Raw genomic sequence first — 26,726 nt, forward strand, 5'->3', positions numbered from 1 at the left:
ATAAATTGATTTGAACAGTGGTAGTGGCACAGAGCCACCACTAGAGGGAAGTGAATCTATCCATCATCACGTTTAGCTAAAGGGAAGTAAGTGTTGACAAGCAGCACTTTTACTACAATCACTACATACATTATCTCAAGGCACTTTACATAGTAATCAAATAACCTCTGTTTGTATAAAAAGTTCTATATTAGTCATTTCATTGAAGGATGTTTAGTTACCTGCTCCTCATTACAGGGACCTGGGTCTGTTTCCATTAAGCTGCACATGCAGTTTATTACCGCCACCAAGAAGCTTCATAAGCATGGGTTTGTAAGCTTGTCCTGTTTGCAGCTTCCTGTCTACATTACATTTCGCCAAGAATCTACCCACTGATGACATTACAAAACAATATAACATTTTCAAGAAATCCCTATCTATTTATAACAGGCAAAACTTTTATTCAAAACTTATTCAGATTACAGATGTGGCTGTAATTTAAATTTAGCATGTTCCAGTCCCATTTAACAAGTTTCTAAGTGTATATCTCAGTAGCGTTTTAACAGATCATGGTGAATTTTGATACACTTAAATAAGATAGTAATAGCTATAAGCAGGCATAGTTTAGTGAATCCAGTGATGAAATGGGCTACTATCCTCTGATTCAAATGTGGTTTATTGTGTTCCAGATGAATTTACTCTGACACAGTATGACAAATCTTGAGTCAGACACATCTGTAGTAATCTCACATGTCTTTACATACAGTCCCTGTAGTTTTGAAGACGTACTATTTTGGATAACCCATTTTGGACGAGAGGCCTCGTATTGAAGAGGTTAAAGTGTAAAAATTGTCAGTTGCCAGTATGTGAAACGCAATGGCAAAGTGATGAAGCCTTGGCAGAGGTCTGCACTCTCTAAATGCCCTTGTTTAACACTGTTTTATGATATTTATACTTATACAATGGCCTCCTTCCATCAGGGATCCCACTATGCTGGGATTGACAACAATATTCCTAAAGAATTTGAAAGAGGAGTCATCATTGGTGCTGCCGTGAGCGACTTAAACTGGCTGGACCTCTGGACAATGATTCCCTTTGAGCTGTCACTTTCCTTAAGTAAGACATCCATGACCCTTTGACCCCCAACCCCATGTCAGGGCTCCCCCCTCAATGGTCACACACACACACTAAAACTAACGGGGGAAAAAATGGATTGAATGTTTTAAATTTGCATTCATTTCTTATCCATCCTTTTTATTAGCCGCACTTCAGCTGTGTTTTTAAAAAGAAAAAAAAATCAGATGACAGGCCAGTGGTTCGTGACTGGTCACCAGATATTACCCTGGGGGGTCAGAAGATAATTGAGAGGAAGGGAACAGAAAACCCCTTTTATTCAACCCACAATTCTATTATATTCTTCCCTCCTTTTTCTGGCCTCTAAGAATAAATTAGCTATAGCTGTCATAAGTGACAGAGATGACTGAAATGAGTTAAAAGCACACATACGTTCATCTTAAGGTGTCACAAAATAAATAAAAAAAAGCACATGTGGTGGCCTAAAGGGTCTCAAACACGAGGGTGATGTAAACAAATGTTTAATTGTGTGGACGCATATCAAACATTTAACAAACATTGAACAAGGTTGAACTTACAGTAAAAAAATACGGGTAAATGTATATAAACACATGAGAGCGCCGCAGATAAATAGATGACAAAGGTTCAAAATATAGTTGATTATTGTGCATTTCCTCTGTAATGTAGTCATGAAACGTAATGCTAATGTTCGAAGAAACAACCTCGACTAAAAACCTGAGTTATCACATTAAAGCAAGACCACTACGGGAGAGCGGATGCGTGCAACTACGACTAGAGACGTGATTTGGTTTGAAAATGGTTCTGAAATGTTCAGAAAAATGTGTATCTCTGCCACTGAAAACAGATAAATACTTCCAGTCGAACACAACACAGCTGTGTAACTAACACAAAACTATTCAGGGAGAAAAAAAGAAAAGATAATGCTTGATACAGGTTTATATGGGTTTTTTTTTTTTACAGTACAAAATGATATAAAAAAAACAACCTTTTGGTTTGAGTATGTACAAAACAGGTTGTCCACCGTTTACTCTCTCGGGAGCACTTGACAGTTAATGCTACTGCCTTTATTATAATGTCAAAACATTTACAGTATACCAGTCTTGTGTCTGTGCATGTGTGAGCGACTGTAAAATCATAATACAATCACGTAGCCACATCAGTGCTCCAGCTGAAACGCTCCAGTCTGAAGCTTTTCCAGCACAAATAAGACACAAACGACACACAAGGGAAACTCTTCAGTTACAGGTTTTCTACATCGACAGGCTGCGCTGCAGAATCTCTGCTAATTTCCCTCTGAGGTTAAATATCCACCGTTTCAAATAAAAGCGGTGCCCAAAAATGTTTTTCTGATCAATGTCTGTATTCCTTAACGCAATAAACCGGACTGAAACCATCTCTCACACTGATCACTCACGTCACTGAATCTAAAAAGGTTTTTAAAAGACAACGTCATTTAGAAACATTTATACCATTATTGGAAATGACGCAGTGAGATATTTACTGCTAGTACCTGAACTTCCCTTTAAAGTCTTGAGGCAGAGAGCGTCCGTGTGTAAAAGTTGTAATGCAGAGGTAACTAAAGTGATAAATTACGGCCTCCACAACCACAAAAATCGTGATTGTGCTCAGGTAACTGATAATACTTAGACATATTGTGTATCCGTGTTACTGTCAAAGTAAAGTAGAGTTAATGTAAATCAAAATACAGTGTTCTGCTCAGAGATGGAGAAATAATATTGATTTACATTTAATTGTATTATTTAATTATACTTTATGTTACTATTTCCACTCAAACGTGAGGTCTAAATGCTGTTTCAAAGGTTTCGCCACAGTACTAGGGATTTACTTTTGTGGAAAATACTGAAATGTTTGTGTATTTATTCATGTGTGGCCCAATAGTAGTCAAATTCACTCAGAAAATACCACAATTCACAAAAAGTACCAAGCACATGAGTTCAGTGTCCTTCGGTGATGGATTTACATGTCACTATTATCCCTGTAGACTAATGCATGTTGTGTGTTTAATTGCCAGTGAGGAAAGAGAGAGAGAGTCTTTATCTTTCTCTTCTACTGTTTGGTCTGTTTCAGCTTCTCAATGTGATGGCAGAGTTTGAGCGCCGGGCCCAGCTTCAGTCCCATGTACTTCATAATGACATCACTGCGCAGCAGCATCAGAGCCTTCCCGTCAATCTCCTGCAGAGAGAGTTTAAAACACAGTTGACCAGAGAGCTGCAGTAAAAAAGTCAAATAAAAAAGAAATACAACCAAATATATGCAAACTAATTTGAATTTTCATTTATTTTTTTAAATCTCTTTATTGATATTTTAAGCAATATAAAAGCAAATTAATACAATGTCACATTATAAAGTTGGAAGAGCCATGTTTAATATGGATCAGTAATCATATAGTCGCAAATCTTACACAGAGCCCATTCAAATAAAGTGGTGCCAGTGCATTTTGAATTATAACTAGAGAGAGCACAACACTTTCCCACAGTGTCCATACACTAAATAATTGTCCTTCACTTTTTGAGTTACGATGCTCACAGGTGACATCAAACGTAATGGAATACTCACATGTTTCCTAAAGAGATCGACGTGTGGGCCGAGAGTGTGGGGATCGGCCTCTTGGACGAACCGTATGACGTCATCGACAGACCAGGAAGCCGCGTTGTTCCCTGAAGCTTCCTTGTCCTGTTTCACGTGGTCTGGTCCCGTCGTTGAACTCGCTGCTGAACACGACAGGGGAGTTAAACCAAAGCCTGGACGACCACACATCGCTGTGTGTGTGTATGGGTGCGTGTGTATAATCCTACCCTCCACTCTTCTGTGGGTACACACTGGGCCAAGTTCACCTGGGTTGGAGCTGACGCGTCGTATCGGCTGTGGCGGCGGGGGCGGCGGCGGCAGCGACGTGTGGGTGTGTCCAGTGTGTCCGGGGAAATATGGCCGCTCCTTCTTTGCTGTTCTGTAGTCTGATGCGCTGTGAATGGAGCGGGAGCTGGGGGCGCTATCTTTTACGGAATCGTCTTTGGAAAGGCCGTTCTCAGTGTGGGACGCAGGTTCTGTTTTTACAGGAAGACAGACACAGCGTCAATGACGATGCAGGAGAGGATTGACTCGTGATCTTCAGCTTCTGAAATAGGGAATCTGAACAGAGAAGACCTTATAGACTGAAAAAGAGAATAAAAGTCCCTCTGTTGCCCCCTGACCTGATTTGGTTTTGTTGTAGAAGCGTGTGTTGTTGTTATAAGGGCTGAACGGCTGGGAGCTGAAGAGACTGTCGCTCTCCAGGTGTTGGCACATGTTCTCCAGGAACCGCAGCACCGAGGACGCACTGGAGGCGGAGGGCAGCTTCACATAGCGGATACCGTGCTCCGACCGCACTGTGGAGGGCAGAACAAAAACAACTTCCATTCATTTCCCAAACCATAACGTAAAATTAACCAGTTCCTCAGAAATGAGGTTCTGTCTCATAAGGACCAGGTTTTGGTCTCCATGAGGAGTACTGGTCCTGACAAGGTCAGTGTTTATGCCAGAAAACGTCTTAAAGAGGTAATAAATAGAGGTAAAAACACACAAAAGTTTTTAGAACACTGTCGCCAATTAAACCCAATTTTCTTGGGTTTAATCTGAGAAAATGACAAAGTAATACTTAATTTAATAATATAAGCTTTGTGTATTATACACTTACTCACTGTAAAAAAGTGACAGATATTATAAGATTTGTCTGCTTCTTTCTCCTCCTTTTCATTCTCTTCAGGGTATAGTCCTTTTTGTTAGAAAGATTTGTTTTATACATTTCATTTTTCTGACTTGACAAACAATAATGAACAGTAACATTGAACAACTCTTATGACATTTTGTGTCTTAAATGTATGAAACATGTCATCATAGTCTAGTGAAAACTGACAAGAACACATAATAGTAAGTAAGCAGTAACGAGCTGATTCATTCATTCAAAAAGATTATGTTCATAATGGTTTAATCTAGGACTTCTAATGTTTACTTTGACTGTAATTTAATATTTGTTTGGTACAAAGAATGTTTCTCAAACCTTGAAATAACGACGTTGTTAACTTTCTTGTTTTGTCCACAAACCAAAATGATTCGGTTTGAATGATTTCCTCGTTACATGGAGCAAAGAAACCAGGAAATGTTCACATTTAAGAAGCTGAAAACAAAAATTGGTTATCAAAATAGTTGGGAGATTAATTTAGTTAGCGATTCATCGTCAATTAATTAATTGTTGCAGACCAACTGTTTAGCATTCAGTTCAACTGGTCTGCATCTAACACACACACACACACACACACACACACACAAATACATTCAAACTAAAAAAAAAAGAAAAAAAAGACACAGCAGATGGTTTAGGGTTAGCACCTCCCTTTATAAGCAAATCCCACACACACTACTCCCACCTTCCCAAGCCAAGCCTGCACAAATCCACAAATTAAACCCCCCTCCCTCCTCACCCTACTATACTCACCCAATGCTCTTCCAATCCCCACCATTCCCCAAGGGAGACACAATCCCAGAATCCCAAACCAGGTTAGACGCACATGTCACTTCTGATTACAGCCCCAGTGCTCACATCAGCTGCTGCTGATATAGAGACACTGTCTTTTATTCCTCGTCTTCTCACACACAGACGCACAACAAAGACACACACACACACACACACACACACACACTGTACTGACTTATTTATCCGACCGCCACCGTTACATTACTTGTCTGTTCGATACCAAACCTGCGCCAGGTTCAGACAAAAGACCCAGAAAGGATTTAATCGTGGCTCGGGTCGCATGAATTGACATGGTAATTTCAAGTTCTTTTTGTGAGACGTGGAGTGAAATAGGGTGAATTTAAATTGAGTTTTTGTTTGGTTTTGAATTGCTTTCATGAGACAACGGTTATAAACATTCCGTAAATAGATGTATAGCGAGGGTTTCTACTCTCAACGACAGCACGCTGAACTCAAAAATCCAAAAGTATTCCACTGTGAAATTAAAGAAGACACAAGAAAAGTGACTTCACAACGACAAAGATGTGCCATTTACCTCTGATGACCTCTCCTTCCGTGTGCGACTGACTCTGTAGGAACGACAACAGCACCGACGGCTGGTACGTGCAGTCCACGCACGCCTGGACGGCCTGCTGAAGCACAGCGTTGACTGGAGCCGGACCAAAGTGATCCGGGAGCTGCTGTACCAGTTTTCGGTCCAGATTGGGGCCGTAGTCCCCGTGTTTGTTCACATAGACGCAAACTTGAGGTGTCACAAAGAGGAAGAAAGCGACATTTAAACACTGAGTTTACAGTACTGTATGAGAGTTGTTGTTTTTAGCAATTTCTTAATCACAATAGGAGCAGAAATATTTACTTTTTGGGGAAAAAATGCACTGAAAGACTCAAATATTTAGTGTGACCTCCAATTAGACTTGAACAAAAGCAAGATTTTTGTCATTTGTCCTCCTACAGTATTTATAACACATGAGTTTAACTTGAAAGAATAGTTCAGGACACTCTAACTTTCTAACTTTGCAAAAACAACAAAGCTGGTGGACATTTTGCACATACTCTGTATATATATATAGTATTTTAGAGCAGATTCAAGCATTCAGTTTACCCGTGCAAACGACATTTGAGCTGCTGCTGCTGCTGTTGTTGTCTCCTGAGACGTGGCTGGAGCTCAGCCTGGTCTCTGGAGGCGGAGCTGCAACCGCTGACGCTGACCCCAGGGACTGCACCACCCGAGGCTTCTTCTAGAGCAAAACAAAAAACAATCTCATTTCTCTGTGTGACCTACAAAACATCTGTAGTTCATGATTTACAAAGCTGGTCCATGAGATGTCTCACCTTGTTCTTAGGCTTGGGCCCTCTCTTCTTGTATGGTCGGGGGGCCAGCTGAACCTCAGTGCTTGTTCTGGCCGGACTCTGCGACGCTCCATTCACCGCCGCCGCCGCCGCCGCCGCTTCCGCCGCTGCCTTCAACAGAGCAATAGTCTGGGATTTGGGACGACGACCTCGGACGCCCTTGCGGACAGGAAGCGGCGGCAAGGGGTTGGGCAGTCTGTACGAGGTCTGCATGGAGGAGGAGGAGTTGGACGAGGAGCGACGCGTCGTGAGGGAGGCTGAGGTGGCGGAAACCGGAGCAAGGAGCGCACCGGGGAGGGTAACTACAAAAAAGGAGACACGGGGGGGAGAGAGAGGAGGACAAAGAAGAAGAAGAGATGAATAATTTATTGTTATTCCTTTTGTCAAACTTTCCTCCAGTAAAGATTATATATGGTTACACAGAAAGGGGCCAATTACACTTTCATACATATTTAGCGGAGTATAAAAAAAAAGGCCAATATCTTTGGCAAAAACATCGTTCTAATTATACTTGCCCTACATTCATACACAGAGGATTTTAACACTCTTCATAAAAACAATAACTAAAGATCATGGGAATTGTTGTATTGTTTGTTTCCCTTTGTGTTTGCATTTTTCAGAATGGCAGCGAGTAAACCCTGATCCACCAGTGACAAATACACATAATAACATGAATAACTAACGACTAGTACTTCATAATTCCTTCCTCAATCTGAGATTTTAGCAGAGACAGATGATGTGGTTACCTTGAATAGAAATGGCTAATGTAAGTACAAATGGAACATGAGTAGGCCTAGTCGTTATTATTTTGGACATTTTAAAGCTGAATGGTTACATTTCATATCTTCCAGGTGTTTGTCCCGGGTTTTTCTGCACCGATAATGAAACGCCGGTGGTCGTAAAAGAGAGAATGAAGAGGAGAAGTAGCCCTGCAGAGGTTTGTTTGGACTTCCAGATTGACGGGTTCCTAATGTCGAGCCCCTCCCCTGCACTGAAATCAGAGTCAGAAGCCCCCAGAGAAATGCCTGCTAGAATTTATCAACCCTTCAGCTTCCAGCAACACAGCAAAAAATACTAATTATGAGTGATCAGACTTAAAGTCTTCCATAAAACAGCAATAAAATGAGATATAATGATAATAAAGACTATTCTAATCTATGCGAAGTGCTTTTGTGGTTGAACCAACTCACGTGAATGTATTTTACCCGTCAGGGTTTCGTTGTGTGAGGTTTGACGGCCGTTAAAGTTGTTTATGGTGATTGTCAACTGACATATATATAATATATGGTTTGCATGAAACTGTTTGAATTGTATAACCCCCCAAGATTGATGATGACTACCTGGTCTGGACCACGGTCTAAACAAAAGTTCAACTCTTTCCTGCGTAACATCCCTCTTCTTGCCCCAACTCCCAACAAAAGTAAACGCCCCTCACTAGTTGAGGAACAATCTACCGTCGACCTAAAAAACAACCTTTAATTGTACGACTTCACTCAAGATGTGATAATTAAGCATAGAACAAGAGAAAAAAACCACAAAGCAATAGCGGCGTCTGTCTTCATTAGCCTGAGCGTGACTCTGTGATATGATCACACAATTATCACAAGGTCTGTGTGAAAAACGGAGAGTAAAAATGAGAGAAAGAAAGAAAGAAAGAAAGAAAGGGGAACGATAGCATCTCCAGTTTCAATACAAACGTAGCAGGGGGCCTGAGAGTGCACGAGGAAACTCTCAAGAGGCCGAGGCTTTCATTAGAGACGACAGAGAGTGACTCTGGAAGGTATACAGTATTCTCCGAGGGCCGGGCCGGAGCACCCTGAAAGCTGCTTAATTGGAAAATGAGTGAAAGTGGGCGTCGACTAGAGCAGTATTTAGTTTCGGAGGGGGTGAGAGTTCATTTTCTCACCAGGAGCATTGATACACACACACACACACACACACACACACACAGAGCAATAGTAACACCAACCTGCGCTCACAGTGTTGACTTTAATCACACCGAGATAAGCCCTACAAAGGCAGACCAACATTTACGAGCAAGGCACCAATCACTACCACTGGGTTTTAATTCACCGTAGGAAATCCGAGTCAGGGGCCGCGTTTGATCTTTTCCCGTCGCGAAAAAAAGCGAGAATCTAATCCACTCCACACTAAAAGCAACACCAACCAATTCCAACACGTCTGATTAATGCCAAATTCTGCCATATATTAGGCTATCATCAAACAGACTGTATTTAAAAAAATAAATAAAAAGCTTACCTTCATCCCTCACATGTCTGCTTGTAAATTTATTCCACAGTGTCAGACGAGGATCACACGTATTCTGTATTAAAGCAAGGTGATGGTTTAAAATCCACCACCGCTGCGTTACTTCACCAAATGCAGCCACTCAAAAGTGTCCTGTGCTGTTATTTTAAACTCGTACTTAACATGCAGCCGTATAATCATCGTGGTACCCATGGCAACGTTCTCCACATGTGTTACATTAGAACTCAGAAGGTCTGAATGACGTTTGGCCGCATTTGCAGCGAATCAGCCACAGACGAGAGGCTGGAGCATTCAGCCGAAATGTGTGTTTCTGTTCCATAAGTTCACATTTATGACATGTGCAGCAGTTTCCTAATGTTCTCATTATCAGCCATGAAGTGTATTTAAATGACTGACTTAGTTTTCCGGTTGCAAAATGTTGTGACACTCGAAAAGGAAAATTCACAGACATTCATCTCCTGCAGCCAGCTCCACACAATTCACAAAACTGACATCGTGCTCTACTGAGACTATGAATACAGACTCCTCAGAAAAATGTTTACGGACATTATAAATCAAATATGGAGTAGGCTCCTTTTCCCAGACACTCCCATTCAAACTTAGCTCTTTGTGCAACCAGCAGAGTCGCCCCTTCTATTACTTCATATTTTCCTAAACTCTAATTTCAAGCTGTTGGGATTCATTCCAATACAGTAATAGAGTAATTAATACAGTAAATAACAATGCACAATGCCCACATTTTACAGTAAAATACTGCATGATTTGTTGAAGGCTAACTTTGGAGGTGAACAAATCCAGATCTAAGAATTTACTTGTATTCCCTCCCAAATAAAACACACAACCAAGCAAGGCATCTTCAGCCTGCATGCAACAAAACAAAGGCATATGGTTCCGATCATGACTATATGATTCCAGCCATCGACCCACTGACCTGTGTGAGCCACAGCCTGAGGAAACATGCGCGTGTGCGTGTGTGTGTGTATGTGTATGAGTGAGATGTGAGTGCATGTTTGTGTTATGCACACATGAGAACTGGGTCTTTGCAAAGTGTGTCTGATGTCTTGGGGGTGGGGGGAGGGGCACGGCCGGAGTTACCTCTCATCTAATTACACACACACATTCTTGCACAGCATTCTTAGAGAGGACACTCGTGGATAAAACGAATCCACTTTCCCCCGTAGACACCTAACCCTCAAAAAAACATCCATTCATCTGGACAGGCTAAACAAAGCATTAACCTTAACCATAACCGGTTAATCCCTAACCTTAACCTAACCACAATTCAAATCCGAGTCCTGAACTTCATCAGAAAGTTCCTCAGAAATGAGGTTCTGCCTCGTTAAAACGAGGGTTTCGTCTCCACGAGGACTGCATGTCCTAACAAGGTCAATGTTTATGCTAGAAAAAGTCAGAAAGAGGTAACACACACACACACACACACACAGGACAGGATGTTCTCATGTGCAGATTCATTGGAGAATGAAACACATGAACAGCAGATTCAGGTGTGTGTGTGTGTGTGTGTGTGTGTGTGTGTGTGTGTGTGCGACTGATGCACCAACAGCAGAAGGAGGAAGTAACTTAAATCGCTTCAGGCCACAAAATATCACCACAGCACAGACTCACAACTTGTCTGCAGAACACACAAAGTAATGAAGATTTAACTCAACAGTCACTCAACACACACACACACACACACACACACACACACAGCCCGAGTTGACAGATGCATTAAATGTGTTGTGCTGCAAATATTTGCTAATCCTTCGCTGAGCCATTTGCAAACTTTTGCTCTGCACACAAAACTCACATCATGCAAAACACATGTGCCCCTGTGACTAATTACAGCCAAACAATACAGTTTAATGTCCAGACTGAGTGTGTCTCACTGTCTATAGGCTACTCGTCTGAAGAGATGCAAGTCAAGCCCAAAACAAACAAAGAAAACAGGGCGAAACAGCAGCGCAAGTCCTTTACAATGGCACAACTTTTATGTGAATTTATCCTTAAAACTGTCCCAGCGTCATGCAATAAAAATATTGAGACACTTCTACTTCCTGAATTGAAACTAAACTAATTTGACATGTGATATTGATGTTAATTTGGTATATTTTAGAGAGCAGGAAATCTTATGAAACATGTGCTTTCACTATGTTACAGACGTAAATCTTTAATATCATTTAGATCACACACAACTATGAAGCCCCACACACACACACACACACACACAGTTGTCTGAAAGAGAAATGTTGTGAACATCAAACTCACCAGCAGATCTCCAACGGGAAAGAACAGAAGTTCACAGCTTCTGTTGAGGCTTTCTTGGAGAAGAAGAAGCAGCAGAAGCAGCAGCACTAACAACAGTATTAGTGGAGGAGAGCAACAATACCGGCCACATTTTGTATGCTTGTTATGCGCCAATGACACCAGAACAAATTCCTTGTATGTGCAAATCGTACTTGGCAATAAAGCTCTTCTGATTCTGATTCTGATTCTGAGTACAGTTGCTTCCTGGTTCTCTCTGTGAAAGAACTCTTTCTCTCCAAGCTGGTGTTGATCAGTTCTTGCCCTCAGTCTCTCTTCTTGACTTTCAAACAACCAACAAAAAAGAAGAAAACCTCTCCACATGTGCACTTATTTCTTGTTTTGACTCTTTCTCAGTCTTCTTGCCTCTACCTTCTCTATTCTCCGCCGGCAGTAATCCACAACAAAGCCCACGCTGCTGCTGCTGCTGCTGCTGCTGCTGGCTGAAGCATGCAAAGCTTCCCTCCCGATGAATGAGCAGCAGCAGGAGGAGGAGGAGGAGGAGGGTGTGTGTGTTTGGATTTGCATAGTGTCTGGGTAGAGGGAGGGGAGGGAGGGAGGGACGGAGGAGTGGGTGGGTGGTGGTAGTAGGTCAGTGGGGTGGGAAGGGAGGGGTTTCAGCTCTTTATTCATGTTATCTGTAGGCCATATCGACAGTCTGCATCAGTCACCTGCTTCTCAGCAAGCCTCTCGGGCCAGGGAGGGGGAGAGGGGTTAGCAGTGGAGCTACGAGAGAGGATGGGGGATGGGAAGAGGGTCAATGGGTGAGGGGGGGGTAAAAGGTTAAACTGTATCAGAAGAGTCCTGTTTGAAACGGGTGAAACTCCACGAGTCGATGCCCACACAAGCAAGCTTTCTTTCAACGCGCACACATGCTTTCTATCTCTCTCTCGCAAACCCAAAAAAAAAAGGAAAAAAAAAGTTCCCCTTGAGTGTAACACAAGCCCACTCAGACATTCCCCCGATGAAAGATGGCCAGGAGCTGCGTCAGGAAACAGTGGCATAGTCGGATATCAGCGAGCCTCTGCAACAATGTGGAACAGAGCAGCCAGAGGAAGCCTGCCTAAAAGTGGCCTCAGTCAGACGCACCGAAATCTCCCTTAAAAGGGGAGAAACACGACTGCTAAGATTTCTTTACAAAACAAACTGGCAGAAGTGCTATTTTTTTCTTTACAACGTTTAAATACAAACACAGTTCTGATGTATTCAAAGCGTTAGTCAAATGGAGTTTCACACCAAGCACGCGAGCGCCACAGCAACTCTGCGTGTTAGTGAAGCGGCATGACTGCAAAACAGGTTGGACCATGCAGGCAGGGTTCCCACACCTTGGCTGACATCAAATTCAAGGATTTCCCAGGACAAAATCAAGGACCAAATGTGCCGACACAGCACAGGAAGGGAGGGCATCTTGTCAGAGCCGCTTCGCCCATGATGGCGTCCACTTTTATTGATTGGATTATTGAGCACGCTCTGCATCTGGACAAGTGATTGTCCCTGGGATCCTGGTCAAAGTCATTACATTACATTACATTACATGTCATTTAGCAGACGCTTTTATCCAAAGCGACTTACAATGGAATCAAGTACAATTAGCCAGGGGTGGAATCGAACTTGCGACCATGATGTCTTTGGTACACAAGGTAGGGTCTTAACCACTGAGCGACTCCACCCCCTTAAAGTCAGCATTCGTCAATTTCTTTGGCGAGACAGGGATCTTGGAATTTTCATTTCCCAGGCGTCACGTCGTCATTTGCTCTCTCTTGCTTAACTTTACTCGCTCATTGTTCTGCATGGAAAGAGAGAGACAGTGGACAGTGTCCCCAACAGTAGGTGGCGTAGTAACATACAATGGGTGACATTGTCCTAAATATCAAGCACTCTTCAATGACTCACGTCTATTCAGGGGCGATTTCAAGATTCCTTTTTTTTTTTTTTTTCAAATTCACAAACTTTCAAGGATTTCAGGGTGCCGTGGGAACCCTGACTAGGACTGAAAACACAGACATTCCTTCAGCAGCTGAATGGCATAAACACTTCCTGCTCCCACCCACAGACGGTGAAGGAAACTGGACGTGCAACTCTTCCAGTTCTGACTCGATTCAGAGGGAAAACATGAGTGGACACCAGTGTGATTGACAGCTGTTATTGTCCAGGCGACGTCTGTCAGTCTCGGCCAAATCAAGGCTTCACGGTTCAGATTTGTATGGAGTAAACGGAATGATCCTAAAATCATCAACAACAACAACACAATCACCAAAAGCCATGCACTGCAGCTTCAAAACAGACAAAAACAACAGCTCACATGAAAGATAATGTATTATTCAGAGAGCGTTAATCCTCCATTTTGACCCACTTTAACAAAGGCAGATCACACCGAAATCAAAGTACAAACAAACCGTACGCCTGCTCGCATAATTATTCTTCACTTACTGAACACAAAAAAAGAAAAAAGGAAGATCTTGGCCGCCACTGTTGCTTCTTAGAAAAATGAGTCGCAGGTCACAATATGACAACTGTGATTAAAGATAATTAGAAATGTTGAAATTACACGGGCTCGCGGCCACGCTCATACGCACAGCTAATGAACGCTCATTAACACCATCAACCGGGACCTACTTATTCACTTACACGCGTACGAACGCCTCGGATCATTAATATTCTCCTGTCTTACAGTTTCTCTGTTCAAAAGATGCACTCGTGTGAATGTATCTGTTACTGCTACAAAATGTCTGTGTAATTGAAGCCTGGATTTCAACCAATACCATTCACTTCTGTACACTGTAGCAGAAAGGCCTGATTCAGATGATATGGTATTAAAGTTTATTTATGGATATAACTCAGATTACACTGCAGCCATCACCGCCTCTCTCAGCTGCCACCTGAGGCGAATTCTACTGGTCCAAGAATGAAACTTTTTGTAAGTACTATTCACGTACACGCGCACATATTTATAAACATAGGGCCCAGGTCGTAAAATATCGGAATTCCCCTTTAACATCGCTCCTAGGGATGGGAATCAGTCAGTGGATCGGACATCGAACAGATAAAAATTTAAAATCCTATACAATCCAAAAATTGGGACTGTGACGGGTCGAGAGAGGAACAGTTGAGTGAATGAAAGATTTTTAACCATTAGGGGTAAAAAAAAAAAAAAATAGAAATCATTCAATCAATCATCAGTAAACTGTGGCAGATAAATCAACACGTGGGCTTTGATTACCATAATATTCGATCGTGATATAATACACGTTATTGTCCCCCAATGTGGGGACATTTGAGCCGAGTAGTGCTGCATGCATCAGAATCAATAGACTAGGAACCAAAAATGCCGTCATAATCCCACTGCAACTAACGTTTATTTTCATCCTCTGTGATTTTCTTGATTATTCGAGTTCTTGCTTTGTGCGTAAAATGTCACAAAATGTTGAAAAATGTGCATCAGCGTTTATCAAACCTGGAAATGATGATGTTCTCCAAACAAAAATGATAATGAAATGATGGAAGAAAAAATAAAATATACACTTAGACCAGCGAAATAGTTCCATATAGTTCTAAGCATTCCATATGACCACTAATCACTAATCTCAGTATCGATATTGTGTAGAAAAAACAATACAATAGTGTGTGTAACTGCAGCGAGTCAGAGGACGTCATCTGAGGAGGCCGTGTGTAATCTGTGTAACTGCTGCCATCCATCAAGTAAGCGAAAACCCAAACGCACGCGCACACACACACACACCACGAGTTAATCAAGGTTGTTGGCTTAGGTTACTCACACCCACACATTTTCTGCCCAACAACAGGGTGATGACGAGCGCACTTTCTACGACTGTGTGTATTTCACCTGCGAAATTTCAACAAAACCCAAAACTTTCAGAGTGAAGAAAAAAAACAACAACTCCACTCACATCAGAGCCATTTGTCAAAGATGATTTTGATGGATGAGCGACGTCTAAACACCCACCACGGAAACCAAACATCGACCTTGAACATTCCGCTCCGGCGTTAGTGTAAATCACACACACAGAGACACGCTCTCCTGTAACTGCGGCGTGTCATTATCACATAATTACCCGCTGATTGATAATTAGCAGTTCACTGCACACTTTTATATTACAGAGCTCTGATTTCTGCATTTATGTCGTCTTCATATGCTGTATTTGATATTATATTGGTGGTAAAATGTCGGCAGTGGCTGTTGTTTTACTACAACTGTCAAGTTGCTTTTTAAAAACATCTTTTAAATGGACAAAATGGAGCGAATAACTCCATTTTTAATAAAATAAATAGCACTCACATATGAGGAAAATTTATTTATGTCGTCTTAATATACTGTATTTGATATTATATTGGTGGTAAAATGTCGACAGTGGTTGTTGCTTTACTACAACTGTCAAGTTGCTTTTTAAAAACATCTTTTAAATGGACAAAATGGAGCGAATAACTCCATTTTTAATAAAATAAATAGCACTCACATATGAGGAAAAATAACAAAAACTCTAAATTATTCAAGGGATTCTGCAGATTTTGTGGAGGTCAGCGCTATGGGTCACAATCCCACCCACAAACAGCAGAGACAAATGTGCACACGCACACACACACACACACACACACACACCATCAAACTGATTTAGTAATTTGTAATATCTTCTAATTTAATGATAAAACTGGATCATAAAAAAACACATTCTATCCTCTAACCGAAAAAAAGTGTTCTCCTTTTTTTCCATTATTTCGATGTTACTGAAATAATACGAAATTAGCTGCAGTGTGATTATATCTAATGTCACAGAAATGTAAATGTATTTGATTGTTATTCACAAACACAAAAGCCTATACCTTTTATATAACTTCATAACTATATATAACACTATCACAGTTTATTGCTGACTTATGAAGATGTTTCACCTTGCAGCACAACAGCTTGTACTGACGCTGCCACTGAGGACACATCAGAACTTGTGCTTGTGCTGCCCTCTAGTGGCCAAAAGTGGATAATAGCCTTTGTAATGTCAATGATTTACAAAAACAACAAAAAAAAACAAGAACAATATTGGCCCACATGAGCATCCTCTGATGGCTAAGATAATATCCGTTTCTTACATCAACCAGAGTCTCAGTCAATAAGCAAATGAGCTGTAATATCATATTCTAATAATTGTTATGGCGTAATAAACATATTTCCTGCATATATATACATATATATGCATATTATGTAGAATCTGGGTCAATGGATGCAAATTAGCTCCAAGCTAACCCTAGTGCAATTATTTATTTATGATTTCCCTGTTAAATTAATTGACAAAAATGACAATGAAATAATAATTTTATAAAATAATTTGATAAAGTTATTTCTATTATTAGTATCTATTATTGTGTTTATCATATTGCTTATTTATATGTAATCTCTTAATTGCATTTGTATATATTTTTTTGTGCAGCACCCAGAAGAGGATTCAGAAGAAATTCAGAGTCTGAATTCTGAGATTATTCTGACTCTTTTCTCAGAATTCTAAGATTAAAGTCTTTAAACTCAGAATTCAGGCTGGGTTTTATTGTTTCAAAATGTTTTTTATACGTGGCTCTAATCCTCCTCCGCACTGAGGTTGTTTTTAAACGTTAGATGTTTTTTCTAATACCCTGTAGTACCATCACCACTTGATCTTGACAAACCAGACAGCAGGTGGAACTTGTCATAACCCTGAGTTTCTGTCAAAAACAAACCGTTTACAGCAAAAAAAACAAACAAAAACACATAAAAATCAAAGAGGCACTTACAGAAGTTTCCAGGCGGTTGTAAGCTGTGCTTGGTCAGCGTGCACCAGCCGACGGGGAAGATGTCCCTGGAGTCGAAAGGGCACCAGTAATCAAAGGCGCCTCGCCAGCCGTCGAACATGACGAAGATCTCCTGACCTCTGACCTCTCCGACTGTGGCAGGGCAAATCAGGTAAGGGTTTTTCCTGTCCACCGCCTCCAGCTTCATACCAGGCTGGAAGTAGTTTTTAGCGGGACTGGAAGGTTCCTTCACATGATGTGAACATACAAACAAGCAAATACATACATGTATGTAAATAAGTATCCTGTGATCAAAGAGCTGTGCAAAAGAGACTTTTAAACCATGAATATTCAATGATTAGTCATTTATAGGCTTTATTCACTTTTTGTCAAATACTTTGTGACTGTACTTAAGTACATCATTCACATATCTGTACTTTATTTATATTTCTAGCAGCTTTTACTCCAACAGCTTTTATTCCCTCTAACTATCTTTGTTACTCGTTACTACCAAATAATACCAGAAGAAGAAGAGTTGGTAATGGTTTGGATTTATATGGCTCTTCTTGCTTAACACGGTAGTTTTCACCCATTCACATGCTGCAACATGGGGTTAAGTGTCTTAGCTCAAGGACACATATTGACATAGGAATTGAACCCACAGCCTTTCAGTTGAAAGACAACTCGCCCTACCACTGAGCCACCATGGCTCAATACTCCTCACTTTTGATACTTAGCATTAAATGTCACATACTTTAAGACTTTTTACTTACAAGTATCTTACGTAATAAGTAAGATACTTGTTCTTTTACTCAAATATCACCTTTAAGATACTTTATACAAGACTACTGAATATGTAGTGGGATGTGTGAGTGGCTCCACCTTGTGTCTGTGCTGGGTAATGCAACAATCTAGCAATTATCCTCTCTGCACAAAATTGTATTTTATTTATTTTCATTCATTCATCTACCGCTACACACACACACACACACACACACACACACACACACACACACGGCATGGGGAGAACATGCAAACTCCATGCAGAAAGGCCCTTGTTCTGACCGGGGTCGCTCACCTGGGTCTTCTTGCTGCAAAGGCAAGAGTGCTAATCACTACATCCTCATCCTCATCCTCATCATGGTTAAATATGTTATTTACCTTCTTAAACGCAGAAGCGGGGGCCATCTCTGCTCCACTCAGCGTCCGCAGGAGAAACATGGGCCACGAGGAGGCGTTCATCCTGAAACCTGTGTTAGAGAACGTCACCATTTTCATCAACTCGCCTTTTTTCTTTCATATTCTGGGTGCAGAGGGGCCACTGTGTGTGCAGCGAGGCAATAAATGGTGGGTTAGGGTTCATGCATTCATCACCATCGTCGACCGCTTATTCACGATCGGGTTGCGGCGACAGGTATTCCTTATTCCTGCATGACACCTCATTTTATAGCGCCATAAATCTCAATGTATGTCCAAATGATCTCAATTTCCTTCAGAAAATGAAGGTAAAGTCTAACTATATAGATCAAGGAAACATTAAAGGTCTAATTAAAACATAATTATGTGTATTCTTGTTTATATAAGAGTCTTTATTTCTAAGTTATCATGGAGCACATTGAAAGGAAGTTGCATTATACAGGATTACCACTACTGCTACTGAGAAACACTGGTGTATGTAATAAAAGGAGTCATTTGATTGTTTGCTTCCAGGATCCTGATTCACTTCATACTCACAGTGAAAAAGTCTCGACACTTGAACACAACAGAGATGTCGTTAACGATGTTGGTAAAACATGTGCTTTTTCCTACTCTGACAAACCAAGTGTCTGCTGTGACGGAGGCAAATGAACGAGAGTCAGCGAGACGTTAATTATGTGGTTCAAACACCAAAACCCCGGAGTTTATAATCAAGCAAAAATGAATTCAAGTCCACTGATGACTGCAACTGACACAAACACTGTTATTAAAATGAAGATTTTTCAAGTGCACACACATGTTATGATTTATAAAAACAGGAAAAAACGTAGTTACAGAGCCGAAGTTACATAATACAGATAATGGAGACTCAATAGAGGACATGCATAAATTACTGTAGCACATAAATGGATAATTATAAAATAATCATATTGGTGTTAAAAATGTATTAAAACATAACTTTAACTAGAATATTCAAAATCTGTTGATAGATGTTGTTCCCCACATAATCCCCCACACTTGACCTTTAACCCTTTAACACCAAGCCTGAAAATGTTTATTTATGTTTATTTGAACCATAAAAGGGACAGAAATTGTCCGTTTTTCCAGAATAACTTCCAATACCTGGCAGATGCAGTATTTACAAATTACTGCATGTTGAAAAAGTGTAGTAACAATTTAAAATGAAGAAAAACTAAAAGTTTTATTGAAAAAGAACACTGTTGTTTTACATTAACACCAGATTTTGCATGTTAAATATTTAAAAGACATTTTTCTTTTAGTTTTTGTCTCAATGGACGTGCAACTTCTCAGCTCTCAGAAACTGTCAGACTTTCTCCGATAGCACAAAGTGTGCAGACGTCTGTGATACACTCAGTGTTAAAGGATTAAGTATACTGTATGTATATACTGTTAATATAGAAATAACATGTATATATAACATGTTTTACATAGTGTAGAACACAGAACAATCAGATGCTACTTGTGTGGTTTCAAAAAGTCATTTAAATTTCTAATTGTTAATTCTTTTTTATTTTAATTGAATGATTCATTTGGTTGTTTGATTTCACAGTCTGAAGGAACTCACCCAGCGGCGGCTGCAGCATGTCTCCGGTCCTCTCGCAGGTCCCTATCGGCTGGATGTCCGACGAGTCGACCAGCCGCCAGAAGTCGTTGGTGTTGTCGCTGCCGTCCAGCCGCAGGCGCAGACGAGTGCCCATCATGCCCATCACCGTGGCGATGCACACAGAGTTGGAGTTGCGAGGGTCCCGCGCCTCCAGTTTCATACCGGCTTTGAAGTCGTTGGAGGGCGGGACTCTGGCCTGCAGGGGGAGCCGTCAGCAGAGAGGAGACTTTATTAAATGGTGAATTCATTTTCTAAGGAATGACCTTTTGAATGCAAAGAGACAAATGAAAATGCTAATTATTTTACATTGTATGAAGGATACATCTGTCAATTTTCTGTTTATGTCAACAAGTTTCATGAATAAATCTTGTTTTTGGGTCACAAACTACCAGCAACAGCTTATTTTACATTGTTTTAAAGTAAAATGTTTACTTTTTCATTAATAATGAAGGAGCATGTCACTCCATTCTCCCTATTACAAGTCTGTGACCCATCAAAGTGATGAAGCTGTTGTTTATTTAAAGCCCACATAGACCGGAAGCTCCAATTAACGCTGCGTTTGTGTGTGTATCTGCGTTATGAAACCCTAAAGTTTCAGAACAAACAGTTCAGCCACTGCTGAGAAAATAGTGTTGTGTTGTTTTCCTGGGCTCTGCGAAGCGGATCGGCACTTCCTTAATTTGATGTCGTCATCAAAAATCCTCACCACTCCTCTCACCACCGTAGCGCCTCCTGGTGCGGGCACTAGTCCGGGCACATCCGGTTGCGTACATTCAACCGCAGAAGAAGAAGAACTACTCTCGTTGTAGCTGCTGAGATGCAGAGCATCCACCGTGCCAGAGGGGGGAGCTGTGTATCTGAGAGCTGGCCTATCTATTACGTCACTTCCAGGTACCTGGCCAATCACAGGACAGTGGGAAAGCTCTCGTTGGCTGGCCAATCACAACACAGTCCACGTTTTGGGGGTGTGGTTTTGGTCTGAAACAGCGCGGCTGACGAGAGCGTCAGTGAGGAGATATTTTGATCGGCTCGTTTGCAGCGATTAGGAGGTTTTTAACCATGAAAACAAGTTAATATATGTAAGTAGACCTCCATAACTAACATATATGTGTGATACAAGCATTCTATGTCACCTTTAAGGTAAATAAAAGGTTGCATCGCCTCACCTGTTTGAAGCAAGTCGGCGAAGCTGCGGTGGACGACGTTTCTCTCAGATAATCCTCCCAGCTGAACGGTTCTGCAACAAAAACAACGTAAACTCATACTCACTCTCAGTGTGAGAGGAAACACTGCTATAAAGAACTGAACTGGGGTAAATTGACTAAATGTGTCTTTTGATAATCCCTGTTCTTATAGGATTCAGTGAGAGGTGAATATAACAACATCACTGTTTTTAACGTTTAAGACTAAAACAGGTTGCTGGAACACACAAAGAGCCAGGAATGAAAAGGACTCAGTCATTAATTAGAATTTTGCTAACCGTTGGATTTGTCGAGGGCAGAGCCCGCTGTGATGCTGCTCCGTCTCTCCTTCTTCTCCTCTTTTTGATCTGAAATCAAAAACGGTTGCAGTTGATTGAACTGCTCATCAGAGTTTGGGAGCTTCTGACATGCAAACGGTAATTAGTGAGAGAATGAAGCCATGAATGTGGCCGCGCTAATGGTTCTGCATACCAAACACTAACGATGTGGTGGGAAGAAAGTAAACAAAAAAAAAACCCCATCAGTGAGCATCTTTGTGAGCTTGTTTGTGTGTGTGTGTGTGTGTGTGTGTGTGTGTGTGTGAATCTTACCTCTGTGTGGAGTTCGACCCATGATGACCACAGTTTAACGTGCTGCTTCAGAGGAGGAGGTGACACCTGAGCAAACAAAAAGGAGACAGATTCAGTCCCAAGACTAACGTTTACAGCACAGCAGAAGCAGCGTTGTAACGTAACAAAGTACAGAAACTTCTCATTTCTGTACTTTACTTTGTTCTTTATATTTCTGGCAACTTTTACTCCACTACATTTCCTCCAACTGTCTTTGTTACTCGTTACTACCAAATAAAATCAGAACTGTGTTTCTATAGAGTTTTTCTAGTCTTTTTGAGCTGCTTTACACTTTTGCCATTCACACACTGCAACATGGGGTTAAGTGTCTTGCTCAAGGACACATATAGAATAGCAGAGCCACGAATTGAACCCACAGCCTTCCAGTTGAACGACAACTCGCCCTACCACTGAGCCACCGTCGCTCAACGTCCTGTAGCCTGTGTTATGATGTCATGAATGCAATAAATGTCATTTTTATAGGTTATTTTGTGATTAAAAAAATGTCCTTGTAGATGGACAATTAAGATAAGATAACACCAACAAAGACAGTAAAGATAATAAATAATAAACATGCAAGTACAATATATAAAGATATTAACAATACAACTATAAAATAGAACAGTTACCAGAATATTTTACAGATATTTACGTAGGGTCTTATCTTATTTTATGGTAATTATAACACACAATGCTTTTGCTTCAGGTTTTAATCTTCACTTTCATATAGTAGATATTTATTTGTGATTTTCTGACTTAATTTACCACCACATTGCATTTAATTAGGGCTGCAACGATTAATGGATTATTAATTCATCGTCACCGTTTTGATTTCTCAGCTTCTAAAAATGTGAGTATTTTCTGGTTTCTTTTCTCCAAACAACACATACATCGTTAAAACGGAATCATTTTGGTTTGTGGACAAAAGGAGACATTCGAGAACATCATCATTTACAGGTTTGAGAACCGCTGATAACCCCTGACACATTACGTACCAAACAAGTGCTGGATTAACAGGGAAAACAATGGACAGATTATGAAACAATCGTTACTTGCCGCCCTACATTTAATATTGTAATATTGCAATCGTGGATTGGTGTTTTAGTTTTTGAAAAGGATACTATATGAGTTCCATGAAAATATGGAGGAGAATCAACTAAAAAACGACTCTAGAGGGATTAAAATCATTATCCAAGTCAGAATTTGAAAAGAAATAATAATTTACTGTAGATTAAAAGATTAAAAAAGGCCAACAAATGGCCTACAAGGTTTGATTTATCAGATAAATAAATACTCCTGCAGCAGAGCAACAATAAACTCATCAAATAATATTGTTACCACACAGTTTATGCTGGAAATGTGCCCCGGAAATCCAGATCAGGTTTGCAAAAACTCTCAGCGTAGTCCCACTGCCTGCAAAGGCTGGACATAGTGAAAGCTCACAATGTAGTAAATGTAATCCAAAAGGTGGCAGAGCATCAGAAAGGTGACTGAATTAAATCCAGATATTCACGGGGTTAACAAGAGTCTCTCCAGAGACCAAACGGTTTATCTGAGATAAAAAGTAAATAAATAAATGAGCATCTGCGATGCATTGTGGCCGCCGCTCCTTGTGAAGACGCCTGTGTCTCTGTAGTGAATCCCACTGAGTCAGAAGAAGCCATAAAGATTCCAGGCTGCCATAAAAAGCCATTAAGACGTGTGGATGTGGGACATCTGCAGGCGGACATGAAAAGGATTCCTGCTCTGCTTCTCCCGGCTTCAGACTGCCTCAGTGTTTGCTCTGGTCTGTCTGTCTCACTGAAGAGGGTCAGACACAAAAAAACAAAAACGTCCTGGACCAACGGAGGAAGCACTTAACTTTTACGACCTCCATTTCCACTTATGCCGCCACTGATGTGGGATTAGAATGATGGCCACAAACGTGAGCAGTGAGAGGGTCTAAAAAAAACACCTGGTTTTAGAGGAACTGGTTCAGTTTAAGCCATTTATGAAAAAGTGAAATGTTAACTGTAAATAAGTGTGATTGCTTTGCTGTTATAACCTCAAACACATGGGCTGCGTGGAATTCGATTTATTTCCAAATAAAACGAGATTCACGTCGTCACAAATCTGTTTAAGTGTAGTCACAACTTTGGGTGCTGTATGTGAAATATTGGTGGCATTCCATAATTATATCTTTAATTCAAAATGTAAAGAAAGTTTCACAAGTTGTAACCTGGCCAACCAACTATTAAACAAACCAAACAAAACATGAAATTAACAATAAGTAGTTGTAAAAGTTGTCATTTTCACAACATGCTATAATTTGATTTGAGATTAAGATTAAATCATTCTTTATTGTCATTATGCATACACATAACGAATTGTGTTTGGTAACTTTCGGCTTTTCAGCTTTCGGTAACAAGACACACTATGAATAATTTAAAATGAATACACAGAGCAGCATAAATAGGGAATAATCTGTAGAATAAAAGTGTATAAAAAGCCCTGTGAGCAGCGATGTTGATGGCAGTAGTAGAACATTCAACACAATCTGTATGCACCTGTGTTTTTGTCGTCAGCATGAACCAAAGAAAGAAAGAAAGAAAGAAAGAAAGAAAGAAAGAGAGAAAGAACTTTGTGACTAATTCACAAGCATGTTGCAAACTTGACTATCTATTAACAAACCAAAAAAAGAGAAAACTTCATGCATAAATAATATGAAATACTTTAACTGGGTACTGTATTGTGGTGTAATCTGGGGTCAAAGTTTCATTAGGAAACAAAACATTGATGATTTGTTTTTCTTTGAAGTGGTTTGAAATTATATATTATAATTTAATTACTTTTAAGCACAAATAGTATGAAGTTCTTTTAGTGTGTATTTTGTAAATAATCCAGGGTCAAAGTTTTTCTGATTTTTTGTTTACTAGTTTGTGATTTTCACTAAACCAGACTTTATTCATTTTGTACTACTTTTAGAAATACTATAAAGTAAAAAAAAGCAAGAAATTGATAATTTAGAATTAAAACCACAGACTCTATTAGATTTTATTTTTTGGAGAGGACTTTTGCTGCTTGAAAAAAAAGTACCTTTACTGCATAATTTTGGAGTAATCAAAATTCTCTCTAATGAGATTATTATTCTCTCTTTGAAGTGGTATGAAATTAACAATTGATTTAAGCAAGTTCTTTTACTGCATATTTTTTGTAAATAATCCAGGGTCTTTTTTTTCATTAGTTGTTTGTGATTTTCATTTAATCAGAATTAATACATCTCGTATTACTTTTAGAAATACTATGAAGTAATCCAGGATACATTATTAGTTTTGAAGTGGGATTAAAACCACAGACGTAATGACATTATTATACTCTATTTGGTATAAAATTCACAATTCTATTTTTATTAATCGTATATAATTTTATTCGACAAATTACTTTGGAGCATAAAAAGTATGAGGTTCTTTTAGTGTGTATTTTTGTAAATAATCCAGGGTCAAATTTCCCTCTGGTTAACAAAAATACATTGTTGGTGCTTTCTTGTACTACTTTTAGAACTATGAAGAAATCCAGGATTATTTGTCCACTTTTGAAGTGGGATTAAAACCACATATTTTATTTTTTTGGAGGAGACTTTTACTGCATAATTTTGGAGTAATCTAGGATCAAAATCCACTCTAATGAGATTATTAGTCTGTCTGTGAAGTGGTATGAAATTCACAATTTTTTAATTGGTAGTTTGTGATTATCATTTTATTAGATGAAGCCTTGTTTCCACGTGGTACTGGATCAATTTCCATATTTTGCAGTAATCCCCGTTAATCCCTGATGCTTCTGCTGCTTCAACTGCTGCTGCTGTGAGCCGCTGCAGGCAGGGCGTCACCTCCCTGATGACACGGTAATTTAGGGTCGTATTCACTCATTCATCAGTGTGTGTGTGTGTGTGTGTGTCACAACAAAATACCAGCACTGTAGACGTTTCATGTGGAGGCAGGCTGCGTGACGCAGAGCTAATCACTCAGATTATTTTTCGTTTAATCTCTATCTATATAGAGAGGGAGAGTTCAGTTTTGGTCATTAAATAAAAATAATATATATTTTTTTTTAAAAAGAGCTGATTAGGCAGAAAAAAAAACATTGAATGTGGAGAAAAGTGCGTGTGACGCATTTTCGTTTGGGTGATGGTCACATTTTGTGGGCGGGACGGTGCTGATTGTTCTGAGGCGACGTGAAAACAACAAAAAAAAAAGGAGGCAGCGACACAAAGTACACGTCTGCGTGTTACACGTCTGCGTGTTACACTGTAACATCCTGCAGGAAAACAGGGACACAACACAGAGCAGAGGAGGAGAGGAAAACTGCAGAGTTACAGAAGCTGCACACGAGAATTCTCTATAAACACGCTCCTGTTACACACACGCACACACAGTGTCTGCGTGGACTGTACACACACACACACACACGCAGCAAAAAGCTGACCGCGTTTCATTCCCAGCGTGGAAAACACACAGACACGCGCGCGCGACAAAAAGCGCCCATTGCAGCCCACGAGAATAAGGACAGGATAATAAGAAGGAGACATGAGACGTACCGAGCGCTGGAGCAGGGTTTGATGGGAGATCCCTGACTTTCTATCAGATGCAGGCCGCCATGTTCGCTGCAGCACCGCGCATGTCCACAACGCAGTGCTGTAATTCATATTTTTACTGAAGGGGAAGAAAAAAGAAAAAAAATGACACACAATAATAACAACAGGGCAAGAAAAGGAGAGGAATACTGAATTCCCCTCTTTATTATTAATTATAGTATTA

General features: G+C 40.3%; 1 protein-coding gene and 1 long non-coding RNA gene across 8 annotated transcripts; one reads left to right on the plus strand and one right to left on the minus strand.

The window, feature by feature from the left end:
- Window positions 1-2,797: 2,797 nt before the first annotated feature.
- On the minus strand, window positions 2,798-26,588 carry LOC122772651 (polycomb protein SCMH1-like). Of its 7 annotated transcripts, none has more exons than XM_044030845.1 (14): window positions 26,507-26,588; window positions 21,916-21,981; window positions 21,604-21,672; window positions 21,290-21,360; window positions 20,085-20,319; window positions 18,464-18,552; window positions 17,306-17,549; window positions 6,938-7,257; window positions 6,708-6,840; window positions 6,141-6,347; window positions 4,287-4,460; window positions 3,891-4,139; window positions 3,652-3,806; window positions 2,798-3,267 (listed from the first exon to the last, which is right to left on the minus strand). In XM_044030845.1, exons 2-14 carry the CDS (start codon window positions 21,935-21,937, stop codon window positions 3,142-3,144), a joined length of 2,094 nt encoding a protein of 697 aa, XP_043886780.1. In that variant the 5' UTR covers window positions 21,938-21,981; window positions 26,507-26,588; the 3' UTR covers window positions 2,798-3,141. The 7 variants fall into 7 exon arrangements, with proteins under 7 accessions (XP_043886780.1, XP_043886782.1, XP_043886781.1 ...); XM_044030847.1 differs by having other exon boundaries at window positions 3,652-3,803; window positions 3,930-4,139; window positions 6,708-6,843; XM_044030846.1 differs by having other exon boundaries at window positions 3,930-4,139; window positions 6,708-6,843.
- LOC122772652 lies at window positions 7,187-8,113 on the plus strand. The gene is made up of 2 exons (XR_006360790.1): window positions 7,187-7,253; window positions 7,807-8,113. It is a non-coding gene; the product is annotated as an uncharacterized LOC122772652 (long non-coding RNA).
- Window positions 26,589-26,726: the final 138 nt, after the last annotated feature.

Source organism: Solea senegalensis, linkage group LG7, assembly GCF_019176455.1.
Source record: "Solea senegalensis isolate Sse05_10M linkage group LG7, IFAPA_SoseM_1, whole genome shotgun sequence".
Classification (NCBI taxonomy): domain Eukaryota; kingdom Metazoa; phylum Chordata; class Actinopteri; order Pleuronectiformes; family Soleidae; genus Solea; species Solea senegalensis.